The 22,138-nt window shown below is 56.6% G+C and overlaps 2 protein-coding genes across 7 annotated transcripts in view; both read left to right on the forward strand.

The window, feature by feature from the left end:
- Positions 1–672: 672 nt before the first annotated feature.
- Positions 673–8,020, forward strand: TSEN54 (tRNA splicing endonuclease subunit 54). The gene is made up of 11 exons (XM_034640341.1): positions 673–790; positions 916–1,080; positions 1,183–1,246; positions 1,330–1,413; positions 1,745–1,843; positions 3,073–3,125; positions 4,876–4,977; positions 5,197–5,837; positions 6,475–6,535; positions 6,892–7,008; positions 7,516–8,020. Exons 1-11 carry the CDS (start codon positions 735–737, stop codon positions 7,664–7,666), a joined length of 1,593 nt encoding a protein of 530 aa, XP_034496232.1. The 5' UTR covers positions 673–734; the 3' UTR covers positions 7,667–8,020.
- A 1,106-nt stretch (positions 8,021–9,126) lies between these two features.
- The window catches only part of LLGL2 (LLGL scribble cell polarity complex component 2), a 33,163-nt gene continuing 20,151 nt past the window's right edge, over positions 9,127–22,138 (forward strand). For 5 of the 6 annotated variants that reach the window (XM_034640335.1, XM_034640337.1, XM_034640338.1 and 2 more), the window contains exons 1-2: positions 9,127–9,275; positions 20,369–20,463. In XM_034640335.1, the coding sequence (XP_034496226.1) occupies positions 20,389–20,463 (75 nt within the window). In that variant the 5' untranslated portion in view covers positions 9,127–9,275; positions 20,369–20,388. Of the gene's footprint in view, positions 9,276–9,473; positions 9,868–20,368; positions 20,464–22,138 lie in introns of those variants that run through there. The other variant, XM_034640336.1, reaches the window with a different exon arrangement.

Here is a 22,138-nt window from a genome sequence, read left to right on the forward strand (position 1 = left end):
TTCCTTTTCGCTCCTCGCCCCTCCAGAGACTCCCACGTTGACCTCCGTCTGCGACTAGAGTCGCCGACCCACAGCCGCTGGTTGGAGCAATAGTGCCACCTAGCGGACGATGTCGGAGAGGCCCACGGTGGCGGCGGCGGGGACCCCAGCCTCGAGGGGGTGCTAATGACAGGCTGGAGTGGCGCTTCAGCACCATCGTGGGCCGGACAGCTCCTCCCGCCCCCAGCCCTCGAAACCCGGCTTCCGAGCCCCTCGGAAGAGACCCAAAGGAAGACCCAGAAAGAACTCCGAACCTACCCAGACCGCGTCTGACAGCCCCCGGTGGCCAGTGTGCGAGGCTGGAATGCGGGAACCCACTACTCTCCCTTCTCTAAACCCTCCCTCTTTCCTCTTTGTCCAGCCTGAGTGGTGGAGACTAAGCGGCCCAGGGCTGCGGAGGGGAGGGTCACGCATTTGACTGTCCATACTACACTCTCAGACGCCGCGTTCCTCAATTTTTACTAGAGAGGAGGGCTGGGGAGGAGAGGGGAGCTCCTACAAATCCAGAAACCCGCAATCTCTCTGCCCCGGAATCGAGGCACAAGTTTGTTGGCAGGCTCTAGGACAGCCAGGAAGGCGGGGTCCAACCGGTGGCTGGTGGAGCAGAGGGAGATTTCGCGGGCGCTAGGGCCGCGCGGAGTTCCGGCGGTGGGCTGATCGGGGGCGGTGCGCGCGCAGCCGCAGACGGCGGCCCGATGGAGCCCGAGCTCGAGCCCGCCGCGGTGGAGGTTCCCGCCGGGCGCGTGCTCTGGTGCGGCCCGGCCCGCGGAGGCGCGGGGCACGCGGAGGGGGCGTGGGGGAAGGGGATGGGAATCCCGGACCGGGCCTCGCGGCCCCGAGTGCCCCGCGCTGACCCCGCGTCTCTTCCTTCCCCAGTGCCCGGGAGCTCCTGGCCGCCCGCTCGCGGTCCCAGAAGCTGCCTCAGCGCTCGCATGGGCCCAAGGACTTCCTCCCCGACGGCTCGGCGGCCCAGGCCGAGCGGCTGCGCTTGTGCCGCGAGGAGCTCTGGCAGCTGCTGGCGGAGGAGCGCGTGGAGCGCCTGTGAGGGGGGCGGTCCGGGGCGGGGCCGGGGCAGGCGGGGCGGTCGGACCCCGTCGACTTCACGGGGACACTCAGACGGACCCCCTCCCCACTCTTCGCCAGGGGCAGTTTGGTGGCTGCCGAGTGGAGGCCGGAAGAGGGCTTTGTGGAATTGAAGTCTCCTGCGGTGAGCGGCCGGCTTCGGGGAGAGAGACCTTCCTTCTCTGCCTTCCTGGCTCCTTTGTGACATTTGCTCTGGGTCCCACACAGGGTAAATTCTGGCAGACCATGGGCTTCTCAGAGCAGGGCCGGCAGCGGCTTCACCCCGAAGAGGCCTTATATCTGCTGGAGTGTGTGAGTGGGGCCCCCGGAGGGTGAGGAAGGGTTGGGAGCAAGGAACAGAGAAGGACGTGTTTTTATTAGAGTAAACGTATATACACAACTGAGAATTCAAGAAGCTTGTAACCCGAATTCTAGAACTGATGACAAGAGTACCATGCAGAGAGCGGGGATTCCCGTCCAAATCAGTGGTGGTGCCCTCGTTCCCTGGTTGGCCACATTCTTGCTGTGACGCTGGGGGCGGGGTGGGGGGGGAGGACGCCCCTGTTTCACCACCTGAAAGTTGCCCCATTGGTTGAGCCACTGCAGGAGGGTCCACAAGCTGAGCTGTTGGCCCCACTTCCAGGGCTCCATCCAGCTTTTCCACCAAGATCTGCCACTGTCTATTCAAGAGGCCTACCAGCTACTGCTGACTGAGGACACTATGACTTTTCTGCAGTACCAGGTATCTGCCACCCTCTCCCAGGAGAGGAGCCACCCATCCACTGAGTCAGTGAGGATTTATAAGTACCCACGAGGTGCTAGACACAGAGCTATGTGTTGGGACTACAGGACAGCCAAGGGCTCTGCTGTCATGGGGCCTGCTTCCTAGTGGTGGCAATTGGGAATAAGTGAGCAAGCAACTGAATGACTGACTCCACAGAACTGAGGGCTGGGAAGAAGACAAAGCTGGGTAGGGCCACAAGGCTGGAAACATAAATGTGGACATCATGAGCGTGTGGAAAACCACAGGGCTGGGGCGCCTGGGTGGCACAGCTGTTAAGCGTCTGCCTTTGGCTCAGGGCGTGATCCCGGCGTTACGGGATCGAGCCCCACGTCAGGCTCCTCTGCTGGGAGCCTGTTTCTTCCTCTCCCACTCCCCCTGCTTGTGTTCCCTCTCTCACTGGCTGTCTCTATCTCTGTCAAATAAATAAATAAAATCTTTTAAAAAAAATAAATAAAAACCACAGGGCTGAACGGGAGTGTGGACAGAATAGAGGGCTGTTTCAGAGACTTGGAGCATTCCAGTGTGTGGAGGTCAGGGGGAAGATAAGGAACCAGAAACAGACCAAGGAGTGTCTGACAACAAAGGAGAAACACCAGGAGAGGTGGTCTCACAGAAGCCGAGAGAAGGGAGAAGTGATTGGCTATGTTTAAGACTGCTGAGAAATCAAGCACGATGGCGTCATTCCTCTGTACATCTCTCTGATATGGGTATTAGAACACAAGGATGGACATGTGGTTCTTTACCAAAGACCACTCCTACCCTACCCCTGTCTGTGGAGGTGTAGGGTGGAGTGGCAGGGGAGTGGGTGTGCTGTCTATCACCTTTTGCCACTTCCTTGTTCACACTGGTCAGCACCTTCGCTCCCGACAGCTTTGGTATCATAATATCCTAGCACATAGTTCTTTTCCTGATTTGTCAGCTATCAGCTTTTTTGGATTTTGCATTTAAATCAAGAAACTACTAAATGTTATTTGTGCCCAGAGTAAAGTAAGCAAGAGACAGGAATTTAGAGACTGAGACCTTAGTTTGGGGAGGGTGTTTATAATGGAGCGTCCAGCCAATCCCAGGGTTTGGAATTGGGGTGTGCATTAGGGACAAGGAAGGGGGCGTGGGGAGTGGCTCCTGTTTGGAGGAACTATTTGGTGTTTTCAGAAGTGGACCTCTGATCTTTACTTTTTCTCTTTGAGGCTTTCAGCCACCTGAAGAGACTGGGCTACGTGGTTCGACGATTCCAGCCAAGGTAAATCCCTATCCCATTTCTCTCCCATTTGTTCTAGTCCTGGGACCTGGTAGACTAGCCCCAAAGTGGAAAATGCCTCTCTTGACCTGGAATCCTTGTCTGGAGCTGCAGCTCCCTGGGCATGGGCTGGGGACCTCTGTTGGAAGTGTTCTATTGAGACAAGTCTGGGTCATTTCAGCTTATTCTGGTTTATCAAATTGAGCCCCATCTTCAGCCTGTTCGCTCTGCAGATAACAATTGAGCACTTAACAGCTCACAACAGTGCACTGGCACGTAGCTGTAATACCAGAACAGTGCCTCAGTGGGTGTGTAAGCAGATTTGTCTAGTGCATGCATGAATGAAGGGCCAAGCAGGAATTAACAGTTGAATAGGGTCTCACATTCCTTTGGCTAAGTTAGATGTTCTTTCCTTCTGGGGCCTCTAAAGATGATCACTTACTAGCCCAGCATTGCTAAGAGCCACAGAGACCATCAACCATAGAGTGGAAACTGGTATACTCTTTACTGTTTCATAGTATGTCACAAAAGCTCTAGAACAGGTATGCCCTTTAGTTCCTAAAAGTGGGATATATCCCAAGGAAACAGGCACAGATCTGTGTGTAAGTTCACCTGTGAGAATGTTCATTCATTCATTTGACAGTATTTGTTGATTCCTTACTGGGTGCCAGGCCCTGTGCTCGTTGCTGAGGAATAGCAGAGAGCAAAATCACTGTCCCCACAGGACTTGCATTTAGTGGGGAACTTACACAAAACATCATCACTTTGCAAACTTGGTGAACTTGGAAACATCCTCTGACTTCAATGGGGAAGGCATGGTCACACAAATTTGAGTTTGTCCCTTGGAGCAGCACTGTCCTGTAGAACTTTCTGCAGTGATAAAAATGTTCAGGTCTCTGCTGTCCAATATATGTGGCTTGTGCAACTGTGGGACTGAATTTTGTTCAATTTTAATGGATTTAAATTTAACCTTAATCACCCTTTTGTCCAGTGGTTACCATTTGGACAGTGCAGCCTCAGCACCATAAAAAAATCATGGTAGGGAAGAATGCTATAGTCAGAAGGGGTTGTGGCCATAGTATGTTACTGAGAGTAAGAGAAGATTAAACAGCAGTATGTTAGTACAAGGTCTTTTTTTTTTTTTAAGATTTTATTTATTTGAGAGAGAGAGGGCGCGTGCAGGTGAGTGCAGGAGCCGTGGTTGGGGGGTGCAGAGGGAGAGGGAGAAGCAGACTCCCTGCTGAGCAGGGACCTCGGATGTGGGGCTCAGTCCCGGGACCCTGAGATTACGACCTGAACTGAAGACAGATGCTTAACCGACTGAGCCACCCAGGCACCCCAGTACAATGTAATTTTTGATAGAAAAAAATCATATGGAGACAGGATGTGTGTTTATAAGAGCCGAAAATGTGTGTATTTTTATTTTTCTGTATTTCCCAAGTTTTCTGGTCTCTTGATTTTTCTCACTAGTGATTAATCATTTATTGCTGGCTCTGCAGAAGCCCTGGTTCCAGTAAGTCTCTGTTCAAAGGGGCCATTGGTAAGACCCAGAGGCCTGGGCAAAGACACATGGCCAAGCCCCTGTGGTTGCCCCCCTTTACCCTGCTTGCAGGTCTGCCCAGGGACTTAGCCCTTGGGTTTTGCTTTGACCCTGGCCCACTGACTTGTCTTCTGGGCCAGTCCCTCACGAATTCCACTGGGAACGCCAGGCTGAGGAAGTGGATCTGTTGCCCACCCAATTCTCACCCCACAGCTCCATCCTGTCCCCTTATGAGAGACAGCTGAACTTGGATGGCAGTGCCCAGTGCTTAGAGGATCAGAATGGCAAGAGGAAGAGGAGGAACTCCAGCTCTCGGTAATGCTTCCCACATGGCCAATCCCCCTCCCCCGGGAGTTCTGGGGAGCAGAGCTGTTAAGGGAGTGCTATTTTGGGGACCTTGGAGAATGCATTGGCTTAAGAGCTGGGCTTGGGTGGCTCCCTTGTAGGACCTTGGAGGCAGCAGGATATGTGTGGGACGTGTGCATCTCAGCAATCAAAAGCAGACGTGCTGAATTTCCTCCTCACATCCCTCAGGTCCATTAATAAGAAGGCCAGAGCCCTGGAGAATCCCCTGCAGGGGGTGAATGAGACACCTGAGAGCCCGACAACCTCCAGCCCACCTCCTTGCAACCAGAACAGCCGAGGCATAGAGGAGAAACCTCAGGAGTCAAGCCCTGTAAAGGGCCCAATGGGCCCATCTCGGCTGCTGGGATCCCTGGAGCCCTGGCCTGACCTGGCTAATGAGGGGGTGGGGTGCAGCCAGGAGAGTGGCAAAGTAGAGAATGGGGTCAAGGGGGTTTGTAAGCCACGCTGGAACTTTGAACAGATCTCCTTCCCCAACATGGCTCCAGATAGCCGCCACACCCTTCTGCTTGCCCCAGCCCCAGAGCTGCTCCCGGCCAACGTCGCTGGGCGGGAGACAGATGCTGAATCCTGGTGTCAGAAGCTGAACCAAAGGAAGGAGAAGCTGTCCAGGCGGGAACGGGAGCGGCAGGCAGAGGCCCAGCACTTCCGGGAGGATGTAAACTGGGACCCTGAGGTGCGGCGCTGCTCCAGCTGGCAGGAGTACAAGCAGCTGTTGCAGAGAAGGCGCCTGCAGGAGCAGAGCCGCCCCTCACACCTGTGGGACCAGCCCGTCAGACCCCTGCTGAGTCCTGGCCAGGCAGACTCCCCAGGTACCCCCTCACTCTGCCAAAGCCCCACAGGCCCCTGGCAGCTGAGGAATCATAAGACTTTGAAAGGGACATGGGTTGGCCATGACTAATTGAGGCTTAAGAAAGATGGGGCAGAGAGAGCTGTCCAGTGGAATGGAACCCACAAGGACAGTCTGTTCTCCTGGAAAGCAGCAAAAGGACCCATGTCGGCAGGTTTGGAAATGGCAAGTCTGTGTCTGGGGAGAGGCGAGGGGGAATGAAACTACAACTATATCCTTAAAATAATAAACAAGATGCATGTGGATGGCTCTGCCACCGACCATTTGTGATCCCTGTTCTCCCAACTCGGCCAAATAAAAGGAAGGCTTACTGTGTATGCCCTGCATGTTTAAGAATAGGGAACTAATAGGGAAGAACAGTATTAAGAGATTCAGAATTCTTTATAATCCTTATGAGAACATGGGAGATTCTAAGTAACTAGATTAGGGTTGCCAGAGGAGTTCAATTTGAAGTTCAGATAATCAGCTAATTTTTTTAGTATAAGTATATTCCAAATATTGCATGAGACATACCTACAATTTTTTTTTAATCTGTTAAATCTGGCAACACTAAACTAGGTGGCAGATCCAGAAACGCCTTATTTTCACTGTCCTTGCAGCCACAGCCCTAAAGCACATCTCTGTGATGCAGACCACACACCTTGCTGATGGAGGTGCCCGGTGAGTCTCCAGGCAGAGCCTGCTCCAGAGTACCTTGGCTGCCAGCAGGAGTTGGCAGCTGGGATTTGATTCCTGAAATTGGACCTGGGCTGGGGGATCATTCCAGGGCCCCTTAGCCTGCCTGATAATTCATGTGTGTCTAGGGGAGAGGGAGGGATTAAAGGCAAGAGTGGCTTTAGCCCAAGGGTTCTGAGATAGGCAGCAGAACCTCCCCCCTGCCCAAGTGGCACCTCACAGCAGGACCTCAGTTCCCCTGGATGAGGCTGCTTCCAGGAACTGTGGGAGGGAAAGTGTGGCATGGAAAGAAGAGGAGGAGGAGGGTCCCTGTTTCTTAAAGTTTCTCACTCTGTCCTCAGGCTGCTGGAGAAGTCTGGGGGCTTGGAGATCAGCTTTGACATTTACCAGGCTGATGCCGTGGCCACATTCCGCAAGAATAACCCTGGAAAGCCCTACGCCCGGATGTGCATTAGTGGGTATGAGACCAGTGAGCATTACCCCAGGCTGCTGCCAGTTCTCTTGTAAACCAAGGGGACCTCACTTCCGTGCCTCTGGCCAGTTTGCCAAGGAACCAGAGGTCCAGAGAGCTGTGACTGACTCAGGGCCACACAGCCAGTCAGTGCTATAGGAAGCAGAGCTTCCCAAGTCCTCAGCCCTCATTCCTAGCATCTTTGGTAGTTTCTCTCCTGTGCCACTTTATTGCAGGACTCATCCAGCGGAAGGAATGTGAATCAGAGGGATTCACAGGCTAAAAGTTGTGAGAACCTCACTCCTCCTAGCCCCCAGACCCAACCAAAGCCCTGGGTCACTCTTGGAGAACGTATCAAAGCCATGCAGTTTGCACACGAGAGTCCAGAGGCCAGACTTCTTTCACCCTCAACTCCTGTTTTATAATTTCCCTTCCTGGGTAGCCTGAGAGGGCTGGGGGCTCAGAGCGTATGGGTGGCCTTTGTCCACATCTCAGTCTAACTTTATCCCTGCAGATTTGATGAGCCAGTTCCAGACCTCCGTACCCTCAAGCGGTTATCCTACCAGAGTGGGGATGTTCCTCTGATCTTTGCCCTGGTGGATCATGGAGACATCTCCTTCTACAGCTTCAGGGACTTCACGCTGCCCAGGGATCTGGAACACTAATCATGCCGTTGTGGCAGGGCATGGGACTTGCTCTGGAGGACCTGGACTGTCTACTCTCAGGGACCATCTCAGCTGCCTCCTATACCCAGACCCTGACCTGTAGCTTCAGGGGCTAGTCTGGGCCGTTGGCCCTGGGTGTCTGATGCTTGCAGGAGAACGATGCCATGCCCCTCCCACCTGGCTTCCATAGTCCCAGGCCTGAGGTTGCTGTCTTGCAGTGATCCCCTTGGAACTCAGGACTAGATTTCAGAGACCCAGCGGGGTGGGGCAGAAGAGAGGACTCTGTGCCTTTAAACGAGAGGGTGCCTGCTTCGTGCGATAAAGCCAAAGCCATTAAAAAAAAAATCGCTTTTCTGCTGTGGCTGGAGATAGTGGACAAGTCGCCAGCCCGAGCCTCAAGCCCTTCTCCCCCCGCCCCCCCCCCGCGAGTCCCGATGTCCGTGGAGCTGGCCCCCAGGCCCTCACCCCTGCTTTGCCACCCGCAGACAACGCTGCTTTCTCTAGAGAGAAGAAAGTCCCAAGAGGGCAAGAACGCGACCCCGCACCTTTCTCAGGGCCTGCGCCCAGGGGACGGGAAGTCACAGACCTAATCATCTTGGCTTTCTGGGTGGTAGTCCACGGAGGGAGGCTGGCGCTCCATCGGGCTTTCCCTGAATGCAGCCGCTTTGGGATAGAAGGGCGGCGAAGAGGCGCCACGTCGGCGTGGTTTGAACCCCAGTAGCTTCGGGTCGTGCTGTGGCGCGCGTCATTCGCATGCCCTCCGCGCCCCTTCCGCTCCCGCCTCTCGTCGCTCCAACTCACTCGCCAGTGGTACTAAAAACTCTGGTCGATGTTGCTGTCCTTCGGGGCCTTGGACGCCTTCCTGCCTCCGGAGCGAATCGGAGGACCGGGGTCCAGGCTTGGGGCCCGCCCCGAGGGGAGGCGCGTTGCGGCGACGCCCCCGTCCCCAGGCCACCTCGCTCTTGGGTCCCGAAACTGGGCCCAGTGTCCGCCGGTCACCCGCTCTGATTGGGCTGGGCGTCCTCGGGAAGAGCAGCCCTGGCCACGTCCCTCCCTCAGCCGCTCCGGGCCGGCGTGGGGGAGGGACTGCTCCCCTCGGCCGTTAGGCCTGGGGAGCGGCCCAGGATGCCGTGCGTCCCAGGGACTATTTCCTCCCGGACGCGGCAGGACACTGGGCGCGGCGTGCCGTCCTCTGTCCAGGTGCGCGCAGGTGAGGCCGGGGGCGGGCCTGCAGTGCCTCATGCATTTTCTCGCCGGCCTCGGCCCCGCCCCCGCGGTCCCCGGGGCGCGGATTGGTCCGAGGGAAGCCGCCGCCCGCCCCCCGAAGGCGCCCTCGCTGCGCTCCCGCCCCGTCGGCTCTAAGCTGCGGAGGGGCGGGGCCAGGCTGGGGGGCGGGGCCGCCGGGGCCGGGCGCTCGCGGCTCTGCGAGCCCTGCTGGCTCTCCCTTTATGTAAATAACAGCGGCTCCGCCCCCTGCTCGCCGCGCCGGAGGTGAGCAGGAAGGAGACGGCCGCCCAGCAGCCCGTGGGCCGGCGGCGGAGTGAGCGGAGCCGGCGGCTGGTGCCGTGGAACGCCGAGGCCTCGGGCGGGGGCCGGCCTGGGGCTCCAGGTGAGGCGCTGGCCCGGAAACACCCGGCCGGGTCCACCCCTTCGGGGCGCCTTCCACTCAGGGCGGGAAAGCGAGGAAGGGCCAGGACCCCTGCTTTCCCCGGGCGGGGCGGGGCGGGGAGAGCTGTGCCCGGGTCCGCGCGCCTCGCCCTGGATCCCGTGGCTCCGTTTGTCTGGGCGAAGGACACCTGTAGGAAGTGCGGCTGGGAACTTTTCTCTGCCTGATCCGCCCGCGTTTACTGAATTTGAGCTCGGGGCTTGCCTAATGGTGTTGGTTTTGGGAAACGGGGAAACAAGTGCCCGGCCCGGCTGAGTGCAGGAGGTCACCGCGAGCGGGGGTGGAATCCCCGGCCCTTGGGCCCCACGTGCAAAGCGCCTGGCCCAGGAGCCTGACGACGCGCGTCTCAGGTAGCCCGCTCTCTGCGAGCAGCGGCCGCAGCACGTTACCTCGCAGGCTTAGTCCCTGCCATCTGGGCCCACTCCCTGCCGGCCCTTTGTGCCTCCTAATCCCCGGACGCAGGAAGCCCGCAGGAGGGACTTCGGTCTCAGGGCCTTTCTCCGCCTTTGGCGGCCTTGGACACCTTGAAGGGAAGGTATGGAAATACAGTATTTTCCACGACGACGGGGGTGGAGTTGCGCTGTGATACGTTAGGACTTGGTGAGGAGTGAAAAATAACCGTCTTGCCAAAGAAAGTGTGTAAAGTTTGCTCATGGTTTGTCCCTGCTGGGCAGTTTGTAGACACGCTGAGCTTTAGCTGTGGGGAGAACTGACTAACCAGGAGAGCCGTGGTCACCTGAGACCAGGTGAGCGTTGGGTGCGGGGGCAGGGCTTAGACTCGGTGCCCCTTCGCATGGGGATCCACGTGCCAGATGCGGGGCGTCTTAAGCGGGCTCTTGGGACCCTCTGCAGAGTTTACAACCTGGAGTCCTGTCAGGCTGGAGAGGAGATGGTGAGCAGGGAGGGGAGCTGGGAGGGCATGAATGTGTCAGGGAGACAGAAAACCCCAGGTGGGGAGAACAGAGCAGCGGTAGGGAATAGCTGTGGACCGGCCTGGGGAAGCTACGGTCAAAAAGACTTTTGAGGAAGACAGTCTGTGTCTTCCAGAGCTGAGGCATGGGAAGGGTCCTGGGAGAGATGGTCCTACTTATTTATCTTGTGGGCAGAGCATTCAGATTTGGTTTTCTTTTTCTTTCTTTCTTTCTTTCTTTCTTTCTTTCTTTCTTTCTTTCTTTCTTTCTTTCTTTGAGAGAGAGAGTGTGGGCACGAGGGGGGAGGGGCAGAGGAAGAGAAAGCCTCAAGCAGACCCCCTGCTGAGTGCAGAGCATGCCCCTGGGTCTCCGTCCTAGGACCGTGAGATCATGACCTGAGCCAAAATGAAAAGTCTGGTGCTCAACCAGCTGAGCCAACCAGGTGCCCCAGATTTGGTTTTCTTAAGTGATCTGTCCTCAGTGTTCACCTGTAGCAGTCAAGAGGCAAACCCAGCGTGGGGGGAGGCGGGGGAGGCTCTGACCACTGCTTACTCCTGTTCTCCAGAGTTAGATGAGGCCAATCTCTGGAGAGTGTTTCACTCTGGGCACTGGGCAGTGTTTCCAGCGTCTGAGGTCAGTCTGCATCCCTACTCTTCCTTGAGTCAATGGAATGCCCCTTTGGTGGCAGAATAATATAATTTTAATAACTTAATAATTGAGCACTTAGGAACTTTTTAAACAGTTGCATTGAAAGAAGAAAAAGGCCCGTAATTCCAGCTGACCCGTTATTTTAAAAAATTTAAAAGGTAATAGGAGCCCATGGTGGGGAAATTGAAATGTTTTAGAAAGGGTGAAGAGGCAACACTCCCTCTTGCTTCTCAGTCTTTTTCCTCAGACTTGGTGTTCTTAAGTTTTTTAGTGTCTTTCCAGATAACAGGTGTAGCTCTTAATCATGCCATGCTGATTTCTTGCTCCATAATCTTGGCTTAGTCACCTAACCTTGCCAAGCCTCAGCGAGCCTTGTTGACAGGAGAATGGGAAAAAAATGTCATGAACACGTGTGGCCTGGCATAGAGCAGGCATCGGGGGTGGTTGAGCTGCTTAACTTGCTCCATAAAGCATAAAAAGTGTCACTTCTGGGCCTTTGGGCAGACACCTGAACCTTTTGGACATACTTGCTGGGTTGTGAGAGAATTTGGCTTCTTTGTCCAGAAGTCGACTAGCCAAGAGTCCCTGATTTTTGAAAGCCTCTGGAGGTCAGACCTTTTAAAATACAGATATTGTTCCTTGAAACTCAGGAGGGAGAGATAGAGGACAGTGGCCTCTTCTAGCCTTACCTTGTGTTCCCAGGGCCCTTGGTACTTGCCCTGCTCCATGGTAGAGCCAGGAGTGAGGCCTGATGGCCAGACCCCAGTTGGGAGCCTTTCCCAGGAAGAAGGGGGTATAGAATCTAATCTCAGCCTTTTGCTCAGCAGAGGGCTTGGCTGTATACATTCTGTACCCTGTTGGGGGTGGAGGGGATCACATTCTTGTGCTGCTCTGTGGCCATTAAGGAGCTTTTCTGGGAATTCTGTAGTGCTTTCTTTCAACCTCATTTAGGGAAGAGGTGTCTTCCCCTGCCAGGACTTCCTGGCCCCAGGAGCCCACACACCCCCCACCCCGTAGAGAAAGTGGTACATGGAGCTAGTTTAGTTTAAAATTGTGGAGCCTCTACCGTCAGTCTGTGACCCCTTGTCTACCACTGGAGACATTGAGCATCCTGGGCAAGAGTCTCCAGGAGCACTATGGGGTTTTCTGAAGGATTCCTCAACTTTCCTGATCCTTCTAGAAGTGTCGGGGGCAGCTATTGAGACACCTGAGTGAAGGCCCAAGAGGCCCATGGTCTCCACCGCTGGGTTGGCTGCTCTGAGCAGCACTGGCTGCCTGGACTTACTTATCCTGAGTACTCAGCTCAGAGAAGGCTTCTTATCTCACTGAGGCGATATCACTATCAGGGCTCCTCCTGGGTCAAGGCATGCCAAGTCTGTTTGGCAATTTTATTTTCCCCTACCCAGGAACAATTTTCAGAGAGAAGTAGGGTATGGGGCAGGAGAGGGGTATCTGCCAGTGGGACCGTCAGTACTGTCTGCTCTTCCCCAGCCTTGGGTCCCGGGGTTCCCCAGGACACCCTCCCCTCCCTGTGCCCTGGCACCATGGGGTTGTGCCCATTTCCCTTTGAGGTGACCATCCCTCCCCGCCCTGCCTCTCGGAGGAAACTGGTACTTTGAAGAGTCACCCTGCTCCTTTCCCTTCCCAGGAACCACAGTGAATTCTTGAGCTAGGAGAGGCTCCTCTGGGCGTGGGGACAGGGAAGGTTCTAGGTACCTGACTCTACACTTAAGGAATTCAGCAGACACCAGTCTTCTCTCAAGACACCTGACTCAGTGTTCCCAGGGTTTGTTGAGAGGGACATCTGGGCACAGGACTACTTGACTCTAGTAAATAATATTATTCTTGGATTCTCCTTGCTGAGGAGCTGGCTGTCCTGGAGCCTTGGTCTGAGGCAGGGCCCACAAAAGTATCCCCAGCAGGATGCCAGGCATGATGTCTAGATGACCCTGGCCTTGGTCAGAGACTTGAGAACAGGGTGGGGAAGTTCCCTGAGGGGCCCCAGCCCAGTGCTCTTTGGGGTCAGTGGCTCCCGACTAGAGAAGACCTTTGCCTCAATCTCTCTTCAGTCCTGGCTGTTCACTTGGTCATGCAAAGAGTATCTGCTGGTGCCTCTATGGCAAAGATCTCTGCCGTCACAGGACTCAGGTTCTGAAGGGTGGGAGCGTGAGTAACAGGAAACAAGCATAAGTAATAAAAGTGTTAAAAGGTGATTCGAGTTACATAGAATAAGAACAAAGTAGGGGTTTGGGGTGGGGGGCAGGTTGCAGCTTGAGATGGTGATGAGGGTGGCCTCAGTGAGAAGGCCACATTTGAGCACAGACTTGCAGGAAGTGAGGGAGTTCTTCAAAGAACATGAGCGTCTCTCATGTGTCAGGGCACTAAGCACTGGGGGTACAACCATGGACAGGACAGGCATGGTCCCTTTCCTCTGGACCTGACATCTTTTGGAAGCTCCTTGGGTCAGCTGTTCAAGTTTTGAGGTAGGTAGGAGGCTGTGGAATGGGGCCTGGTAGGATGGGGCCTGGTAGGATGGGCCCGGCAGCCTCCCACCCCCACCCCAGGCAAGTTGTCCACCTCCTCCCCAGAATGGCTTTGGTCTTTGGGCTTGGCCATATCCAATCTGTCGCTTCCCTGGAGAGAGTCTGTTGTTGGGTTGCAGATAAGGGACTGAAGCCCCCAGAATAGGGATGTGTCCAGGGAATGTATGCATTTCTACTCCGCCCCCCTCCCCTCCATCCTCAGGGGCTTTGGGAGAAAACCTTGCAGGAGGAGCCTTGGGTGTGGCAAGGAAGGCCCTCCCAGGATTGCGGGACTGGCTTGTGGTTCCTTAGGTTGGGGTGGGACAAGACACTGACCTGGGCCCAGCCAGGGAGGATGAAGTCAGGCTCTGGCTGCTGACCCAGGTTGTCCCATCTGGGCTACTGCTGGCCATCCCTTTTGTCCTGGGGGAGAGGCCTGAACTGGGCAGAGAAAGGGTTCTGCAGTCAGGTTGGAGTTCAGACTGGGGATCAGACTCTACTAACTGCTGGGGCTTTATTAAGAGCTCTCCAAATCTGTTATTTCATAAGGAATAAAATTACATAAGATACTGTGGGTAAAGTGCTTCAAGTGGCATCTGGCCGTAGTTTGATCTCAGCCCTTTTTGTTTTGTTTTCATTTTTATTTTTTTTTAAAGATTTTATTTATTTACTTGAGAGAGCATGGGGGGGAGGGTCAGAGGGAGAAGCAGACCCCTCGCTGGGCATGGAGCCTGATGCAGGACTCGATCCCAGGACCCCAAGATCATGACCTGAGCCAAAGGCAGACGCTTAACTGACTGAGCCACCCAGGCGCCCCTGGTCTCAATCCTTTTTATTACCTAACAACAGCGGTGACAACGCTCTGGTTCCTGCCCCCTCTCTGGGTGTTCTCTCGTAGTCCCACCTAGTCCCACACCCTTTCAGCCACGGTTTGGTTGCTAGGCTGCTGGTTAGGGCCCTGTCCGGTGCCTCTGGGAGATTGGGTTTCCTGGGGTAACACGGGCACTTGCAAAGCAACCTTGGGCATCCCCAGTTGGCACAGACAAGATGCTGGAGGGGTCCGCAGCTGCCCCCGCTGGTGAGAGCCCTGCCCCACCCCTCCCCTCAGTAGGAGGTTCAGGGGTATACTCACACCCTTCAGACGGAAGGACACAGCCACACACCGGCCTCAGACAGGATGTCAGGAAGGGAGGGCAGCCTCTCAACAGTAGGGGGCTGTGGGGAGCACAAACAAAGGGGAGAGGAGAGCTTGGGACTCCAGTTCACCCTGTTTGTGCTCCTGGACATCAGGACCATAGCCAGGTGCTGAGTGTGGCAAGGGGCGCCTTTCCCTTGGGCCACGATGCCTAGAGCCCTGCCCCTGAGCGTAGCCTCTGCCAGCAGATGGATGGAGCTGACCGGGTTATCGAGCAGCCTTCTCGGCGGCCGGCCTGTCCCACACCTCCAGGACAGATGGGCAAACAGTAGCTGTGTGTGTGAGCAGCCTGGTCTGGGACCCTGCCTTTTTCCTCCCCACACCACCATCAGATCTGCTGCTTAGAGAAGGGTCCAGACAGGCCTGCGCCAGAAGGTTTATTTTGTCTCTGCCTCCCCTGGTCTCTTTACTGAGCGCCTGAGATGCGAGGGGGCAGGGTCTAGGCGTGTCTCAGTGGTGGGGTCTGCACAGAGGATGGGAAGGGCAGCCAGGTGTGGATTTATCAAGTAGACAGCTCTCCTGTCTTCCAGGATGGGCATCAGGGGGTGGGGAGAGCAGTCTTAGACCCTGGCATGATTTGTGGCTGGTGGCAGTGTTGGGTGACTGGAGCGGCAAGAAGGGGAGGGAATTAGCAGGTCAGGCTCCCACAGGGAACGCACAGACTAGTTCCACACACGAGGCACAGACCTGCGTGGGAAATTGGTAAGAATCAGGTCCCTCCCACACACACACACAGATCAGCCATTGGTCAGCAAGCCTCACGTGGGCCAGCTCTAAACCCAGAGTACCCACACTCAAGGGAGCAGAGGGCAGAGCGGGGAAGGCTGCTCAGAGTTTTGTCCTGTCAAGGATGGAGGGTGTGACAGGAACTGAGACTGAGTCCAGGGGATGGAGAAGGTGTTTCTTTTTCCAAAGCCCCCTCTCAGGGGCCATGCTTTGGCCAGGTGGCATGCCCGGTGCAGGAAGCCAGAACCCTCGGAGCTTCTTACATGTCTCCAGTGACTTTGCGTCAGACTCTTCTTGGCATCCCCGTTGTGCATGGCCTGGGCCCTGGGACCCTGAAGCCCAAGGTCAGACCTGGTCCCATCCACCTGTCCCTTCCCTGCCTCTGCACCCACTTGGTGTCCAGGGGTCAGGCCTTTCCCCTGTTCAGGTTAACATGGCTGGAGGGGAGCCCAGCTCCCAAGAGAGCAGGAGCGATCCCACCGACAGGACTGCCTCCTCTGAGCTGAGGGCCACCCTCATACCTGGCGGCTGCCTGAGCCTTCACCCCTTCTCCCATGTGATCCTCTTATCTACCCTGCCTGGGAGGCAGATAAACCAAAAGAAGAAAAAAAATCTCTACTAATCCCATAACCCTGCCGGTGTGGTGTCTGCTTATGTAAATAGTTTTAATAGCGTCTGCCTGACTTTAGGGTACATAGTACATATGCCTCTGCCACTGTCTCCTGCCTTTTTAATGACTGTGTGCCTTCGATTGTGACCCTGAGCATACTTCACCTGCTCCCTGTGTGGGCCACTTAGGTTGCTTCTGACTTTCCCTGATAGCTTCATGACCAGCACAACAAGACTGGGGAGAACATTCGAGGAGCTAGGTGGGTGCCCTTGTCCATGGTGGTTTAAGGGACCATTTTAGCATAAGATGTGCTGGAGCACTGAGGGAGGAGGGGGAGAGTGGCCAGGACAGGTTCAGAAAGAAAACGCTTTTTAGAAGATGATTTTTAATGGATTGCCTGAGGGGCAGGAAAGTTATTTCAGGTGAGAGCACAGAGACCATAGCAGAAGGGGCCTGGGGTCGGGGAGCTGAGCAGATGGGCCGACCCTGGGGCGGGGGGGCGGGGGCAGCGGCGGGGTGGAGGGCAGACCGAGGTAGGCCCTGCCCAGGACTGTCAGTGGACCCCCAGTGAACTGGGATTGAAGCCGCCAACCAGGCCCCCCCTTTCTGACCCACTCCATCTCTCCTGTTGCCTGCACTCGGCCCCGTGCTTGTCGTCATCCTCCTGGAAGATTCAGTCTTGTTCCGTTTCCCCTGACACGCCCTGCCCCCCGAATCTTACGCGGCTGACCACTTCCTATCATTCAGGTCAGGGTGGAGACTTGTCTTACCTCTCTTCATTCATTCAGTGGGGCTACCTCAGTGAAAAAGAGGGCAAAACTCCTCAGTAAGATGAGAAGGCTCGTCCCCGGGACGCTTGCACGGGTAATAAACGAGATTAGCAAGGCGGCAACTGTTAGGCACTGTGACTAGCGCTAAGGAGCAAAACAAAGCCAGGAGCAGGAAGGAGAAGGTCTGGAAAGGAACATTTGAGTAGAGGTGAGAGAGAGAGCGGGTGGGTATCTGGAAGAAAAGCATCCCGTGAAAGGAACAGCAAACCCATAGACCCAGAGCCGGGAATGCTCAGAGTCCTTCCAGCCACAGCCTGTCACTCTGTCTTGGCCCCTTTCCTTGCTGGCCATTCTATCTGAAACTATCCTACTGACTGATTTGTGTACTTGTGACTCATCACACAGTCCCCTGCATAGACATCAGCTTGGTGAAATAAAGCGTCCTGTCTTTCTCCACTGTTGTGTCCCCAGTGCTAGGACAGTGCGTGCTCTGTGCTAGGCACCTGGCGTGGCTCCCCTTCCTGCCAGTGGACAGGTGCATCCCCGCTTACGGACGAGCTCGCTGGGCCTCGAGCAGCTACCATGGGAGGCCACCCAGGCTTGGAGGAGCTGAGCTGTGGTAGTTGAGCCCTGGCTGTTGGTCCCAAGCCCTGGCTCTTTCCCTTACAACCCCCACGCCCCATTTCCCACCCCCAGGAGTGGGCTGAGGAGGTAGGATCTGTTCCATACCAGGGAGCTCCAGGTCTGGGTTTCTGGAGCTTCTCTCTGGAGAACACACTTAGCTGGGGTCCATGGAGCTGAGGGTTTGCTTGGAGGTGAGTCTAGCCAGTCCCAGACCTGTTCCCCTTCAAGAACGGGTGGCCCTTTAGACGCCTTGACCTGCGCAGTTATTTCTGTGTTGGGAGCAACAGTGAGAGGTTGGTGGGAGTGAGGAAGAGATGCCGTGGCTACCTGTGTTGGTCCTGGCTCCACCACCCCATGCCCATGAGATGCCAGGCCCCTGTGGAGTAGGTGGCCCCTTAGCAGCCCCACACCGGTAGTGACCAGGCCCCAGGCCCCAAACTGCTTGGTTGGCTCTGAGCTGAAGGCCCGCGTGTGCCCGTGCCTTTCACTTTCAGGGCTGTAATTAGGCCCCCTCTGTCCTATCCTCGCCACCCTCCCTGCCTTCCAGAGTCCTTAGATTTGGAGTTCATCAGAGCTGGGGGCAAATCCAAGTTCTGCTGGTTTCTCCTCGGTGACCTTGGACGAGTTACCCAGCCTCTGTGGTCTTCATTTCCTTGTCTGCCAAGTGGAGATCTTCCACAAACTTTCAGGGAGGCTGGTGGAGGGCGAACAAACATCCGGGACAGGGTTTAGGTGTACCTTGTACAGAAGTGTGAAGGAAGGAGGGGTCAGACGTGTCCCCACATGCCACTGTGCCCACTCCTGAGTAGTGGGATTTAGGGAGGATTGGAGGATTTTCTCCTCGGGATTGTTTTCTTTTCTTTTACAGTGAGCAGGGATTACTCGAGAAAAATGTTTAAAAAGTAGTAAAAATAACGCATACGGGTCTGGTACAGTGCCTGGTACGCAGCAGATGCTCTGAGGGGCATTTGGGTGCATGGAGTGCCTCCCATCTCCCACCACACTCCACCTCCCGGCTGCCTCCCTCCCACCCGCATCTCCTGCTCCTGGGGCTGTGCCGGGTCACCCTCGAGCCTGTATGGGTTCTTCAGGGCAGAGCTCAGATCCCCCTCTCCTTGGAGTCTGCAGGCCCCTCTCCTCCGAGGCACCACTCCCAGCTTCCTCCGGCTTCTGACCCAGTGACCTCAGCCCAGGAAGGGAGAGTGGACGCCCCCGAAGCCCGGAGCGGAGCTGCCGATTTATGAGCTTGGGCCTGTGCTGCCCTCCCCCACAGCTGGAATGCGAGGCCGTGGCTCAGCTGTTTGTCCGGGAGCCCCAGGTCACTGCTGCAGGCCCAGGGGTGTTTTCACTCCCAGTCCCCAGAGCCTCCAAGACTTCCCTGTGTTTCATCCCTGACCCACTTCGGGACCCCGGGTCAGCTGGGTACCTGGGAGTTTCCTGACTACCTGCCGTTCAGGAGGGAAGTGGGGCTCCCCGTTCTGCTCTGGCTCCCCCAGAACGGAAAGGCACAAATCTCTCGCATCCGCCCCACCCCCTCCTGCAAGTGGGGGTCTTTACAGTGCCCCCAGAAGGTGATGTCACCCTGTGGGGTTGGTATCCACCTGTTCCCAGCTGGGGTGGTGTTTGGATTGCCCCCGATGTGTGTCTCTGCCAAGTGGGGTGACCCCAGCATGGCCAGCCCATGGTTGTTCACCAGAGACCACCACCATGGTGCCCCTCTGCCATCCACATGCCTTAGAGGGAACCCCCAGTCTTGGACCATACGGGGTCCTTTCATACGCAAAGTCCTAGCCCGGTGGTTAATTTTTGTCACCTCACAAGAAGCCAGAAACTAAAGGGCATCTTCCAGGTCTCAGATACCTTCCTCTCCCCTAGGACATCCACCGTGTCCTGGCCAGGTGCTCCCCCAAACCCTCACCCCAGCCTGATGCCTGCCTGGCAGGGCACTGCGTCCTAGCCCCGCATAAGCTCCTCCAGGGCCCGGACAGGTCTGTTAAATCTCTTTGTTGGGTGTGTCCAGGCCTGAGCCCCTGTGTTCCTGAGGACAGGCCTTGGTGTCCTGTGGTCAGTGGGAGGCCTTGCTGCTGCAAGCCGGAAACTGAAGTGAAGATGATCCTTCTCCCTTCCCCCAAGGATGATCCAGAAATAGTTCCCCCTGGATTGGGAGAGCATTCTGCATTCAGATGGTTTGGGCGGATGGGTTTTGGGTCTTGAGCTGGTTTCTTTATTGGGAGCAGATTTCTTCTCCTGATAAGGCTCCACTGAGGCCCATGGGAAAGGGAGTCTCCGTCCAGCACACTCATCAGAGCCCAGGGGAGCTGGGACCAGGATAGCCAGAGATGGGGGCGGGAGGCCAGCCAGAAAGCCCGGGGCTAGAGCTGCAGCTCCAGAAGGCCTAGCAGCCTTGTCGGGTGGACCCAGTTCCACTGTGGGTCCCGGGCATGGGGTAGCATGGGCCACAGCGCCCTCCGACCGTGCGCCCTGCTGCTCACCTGCTCAGGCTCCCGACGGTTGTGGTGGGAGAGCCTTCCCCACAGACAGCAGGAAGAGCGTGCCTGGGGGTGCTGACCCCAGAGACCTCTGCCAGGTGGACAACCTCTGTATCCCTACCTCCCAGCTGGGCTCTGGAGAGACAGGCCTGCGAAGTTTCCCTTTCTGTTTAGCTGGGGTTTTATGGTTTTCAGAAAACAGGTTAACAATTAAGCTCATTAACCTCAGGGCCTCCGTTCCTATAAAGCCGGGCTTTATAAGGCCCCAGTGGCCCGGGAGAAGCGTTGGAGCGGCAACCAGCCCCGGACCTCCAGATACAGATGTCCCTGAGGTTCCTCGGCTGTCCTTCGCAGGTGGAGCGAGGGCGCACAGGAGGGTGGATGGCGAAGCCACCGAGGGCCAGGGCCGGCCGCTGCTGGGCTTGGGGAGAGCGGCAGGGCTGGGCTAAGCCCTCGGCACCTGGGAGCCAGCGTGGGTGCTGGGGCCAGGGCTGCATGGCTACCTCTCGCTGTTGGTCAACGGCTGCTCATCTCTCTCTAGGGGGTTGCACACTGAGCACGATGAGGCGGTTCCTGAGGTCAGGACACGACCCTGCACGGGAGAGACTCAAGCGGGACCTTTTCCAGTTTAACAAGGTGAGGGGAAGCCCCGTGTTGTCCGCCCTCCATGGGCTGGGGCACTCAGGTGGCCTTCACCTGGACGGAGGGACTTCCTGGGTGCTGCCGGCAGTGCCTCACGGGCATCTGACTTTGGAAATGGGGTCTGGTTGGTGGGCTTTCCTGGGAAAGGGCAGTGGGATCCCCAGCCTTCGAGACTCCCTGTCCTGAGTCTCACTGGCTGTGTGACCTCAGCAGATCACTCTGCCTCTTCCAGCCTCAGTTTCCCCACCTGTAGAGTAAGGCTAAAACAGCCTACCTCCTCACAGGGCTGTGGAGGAGGCTCAGGGACAGGAAAGATGAAAGGATGCGGAACCCTGCCAGGTGTAGCAATGTTCCCGTGATGCCCGGTCCCTGGGACAGTGGCCACAGCCCATGGCTGTCCTCTTTCTCCTCACATGGCCTCCACAGGAAAACGCAGCTCTCTTTTAGGCGGAACCCAGTGATTGCTGTGGCACCCTTGAGGCAGGCGCTAGGAGGGGGTGCGTGGGGAGAGGCACCCGAGACAGTGTGCCAGGGCTGGCATTTGGCTACCCCAACCCCAGACCTGCTCCTAAGGCCCCCGAAGCCGGAGCAGCCTTCACCCGAGACCACAGGGCGGTCCCGGAAGCTCCCCACGGTGGCCGGTCCCTGAGAAGGCCAGAGCTGGCCTGTGAACAGGAGCAGCACAACGCGCCGTAATTAGCTCTGCAGCCACCTAGCAATCTGCTGCCGTTTCGGGGTAATTAGCCTCTCTTACGTCTGCTTTGATCTCAGCCTGTGGCCTGCATGCCCGAGCTTCCCTCTGCCCTGGGAGGTGGACTGCAGGAAGCGGAACACCCGGATGCTCTGCCCCTCGGGGGCCCAGGGACCCCTGCAGGAAGTGCTGATGGACAGGGCTCCCACTGCCACTTGGCCATGTAGAAGCTGGCTGCCCCTGTGCCTGTCTCCCACAGCATAGGCTTGTTACCCTTGTAACATGGGGTTCGATAATTTGTGGCCCAGGAGCACTAGCTGCTGTTCTCAGGGGCTGCCTCCCAGGGAGAGAGAGAGCTCCCAGGGGCTTGTTGGAGGTGGGTGGAGGTGCCCTGCCTCTTTCCTCTGATTTTCTTGACCTGTGGCAGGTGTGGTGATGGAGCTTTGCTGAGGCCACTCGCCTGTGGGACAAGGGTTTCCCTGAATGAACACCTCCTCCCGCTGGCAGAAGGAATCTGCGGGCAGGAATTTTGGACCTCAGGAAATGGGGTGCGGGTGTTGGGAATGGGAGATCTCGGGGCCCCTGGGTGCCTGCCACCCTTGGTTCCCAGGGAGTAACCCATGGGTGCCGGTCTCAGAACCTCAGCACCCACCTGGGGGCTGGGGTGACCCCCATCTGCCTCCATAGCTCCTGATGGCACTGAGAGATCTCACACCCCAAAAAGGTGGCCAATTCTAGTAGAAACCGGATAGACAGGCTTAGCAGAGGGAGGAACCCCTGCCCCAAGTTCCAGCTGTGCAGCGGGGTGGGGCTGGGGTGGGGCTGGGCCAGAGGAATCACCCCTCCACGCCCCCTCCATGACCCACAGCTGGTGGCCCCAAAACTTGGCTGCCCCACCCCCAGGCCTGGCTGGAGAGAGGGGGAGGGGAGGCTCCTGGGATTCCTTCCTCCTTCCATTCATTTGCCAGAAACCTGCAT

The sequence above is a fragment of the Ailuropoda melanoleuca genome, chromosome 13 (genome assembly GCF_002007445.2).
Source record: "Ailuropoda melanoleuca isolate Jingjing chromosome 13, ASM200744v2, whole genome shotgun sequence".
Classification (NCBI taxonomy): domain Eukaryota; kingdom Metazoa; phylum Chordata; class Mammalia; order Carnivora; family Ursidae; genus Ailuropoda; species Ailuropoda melanoleuca.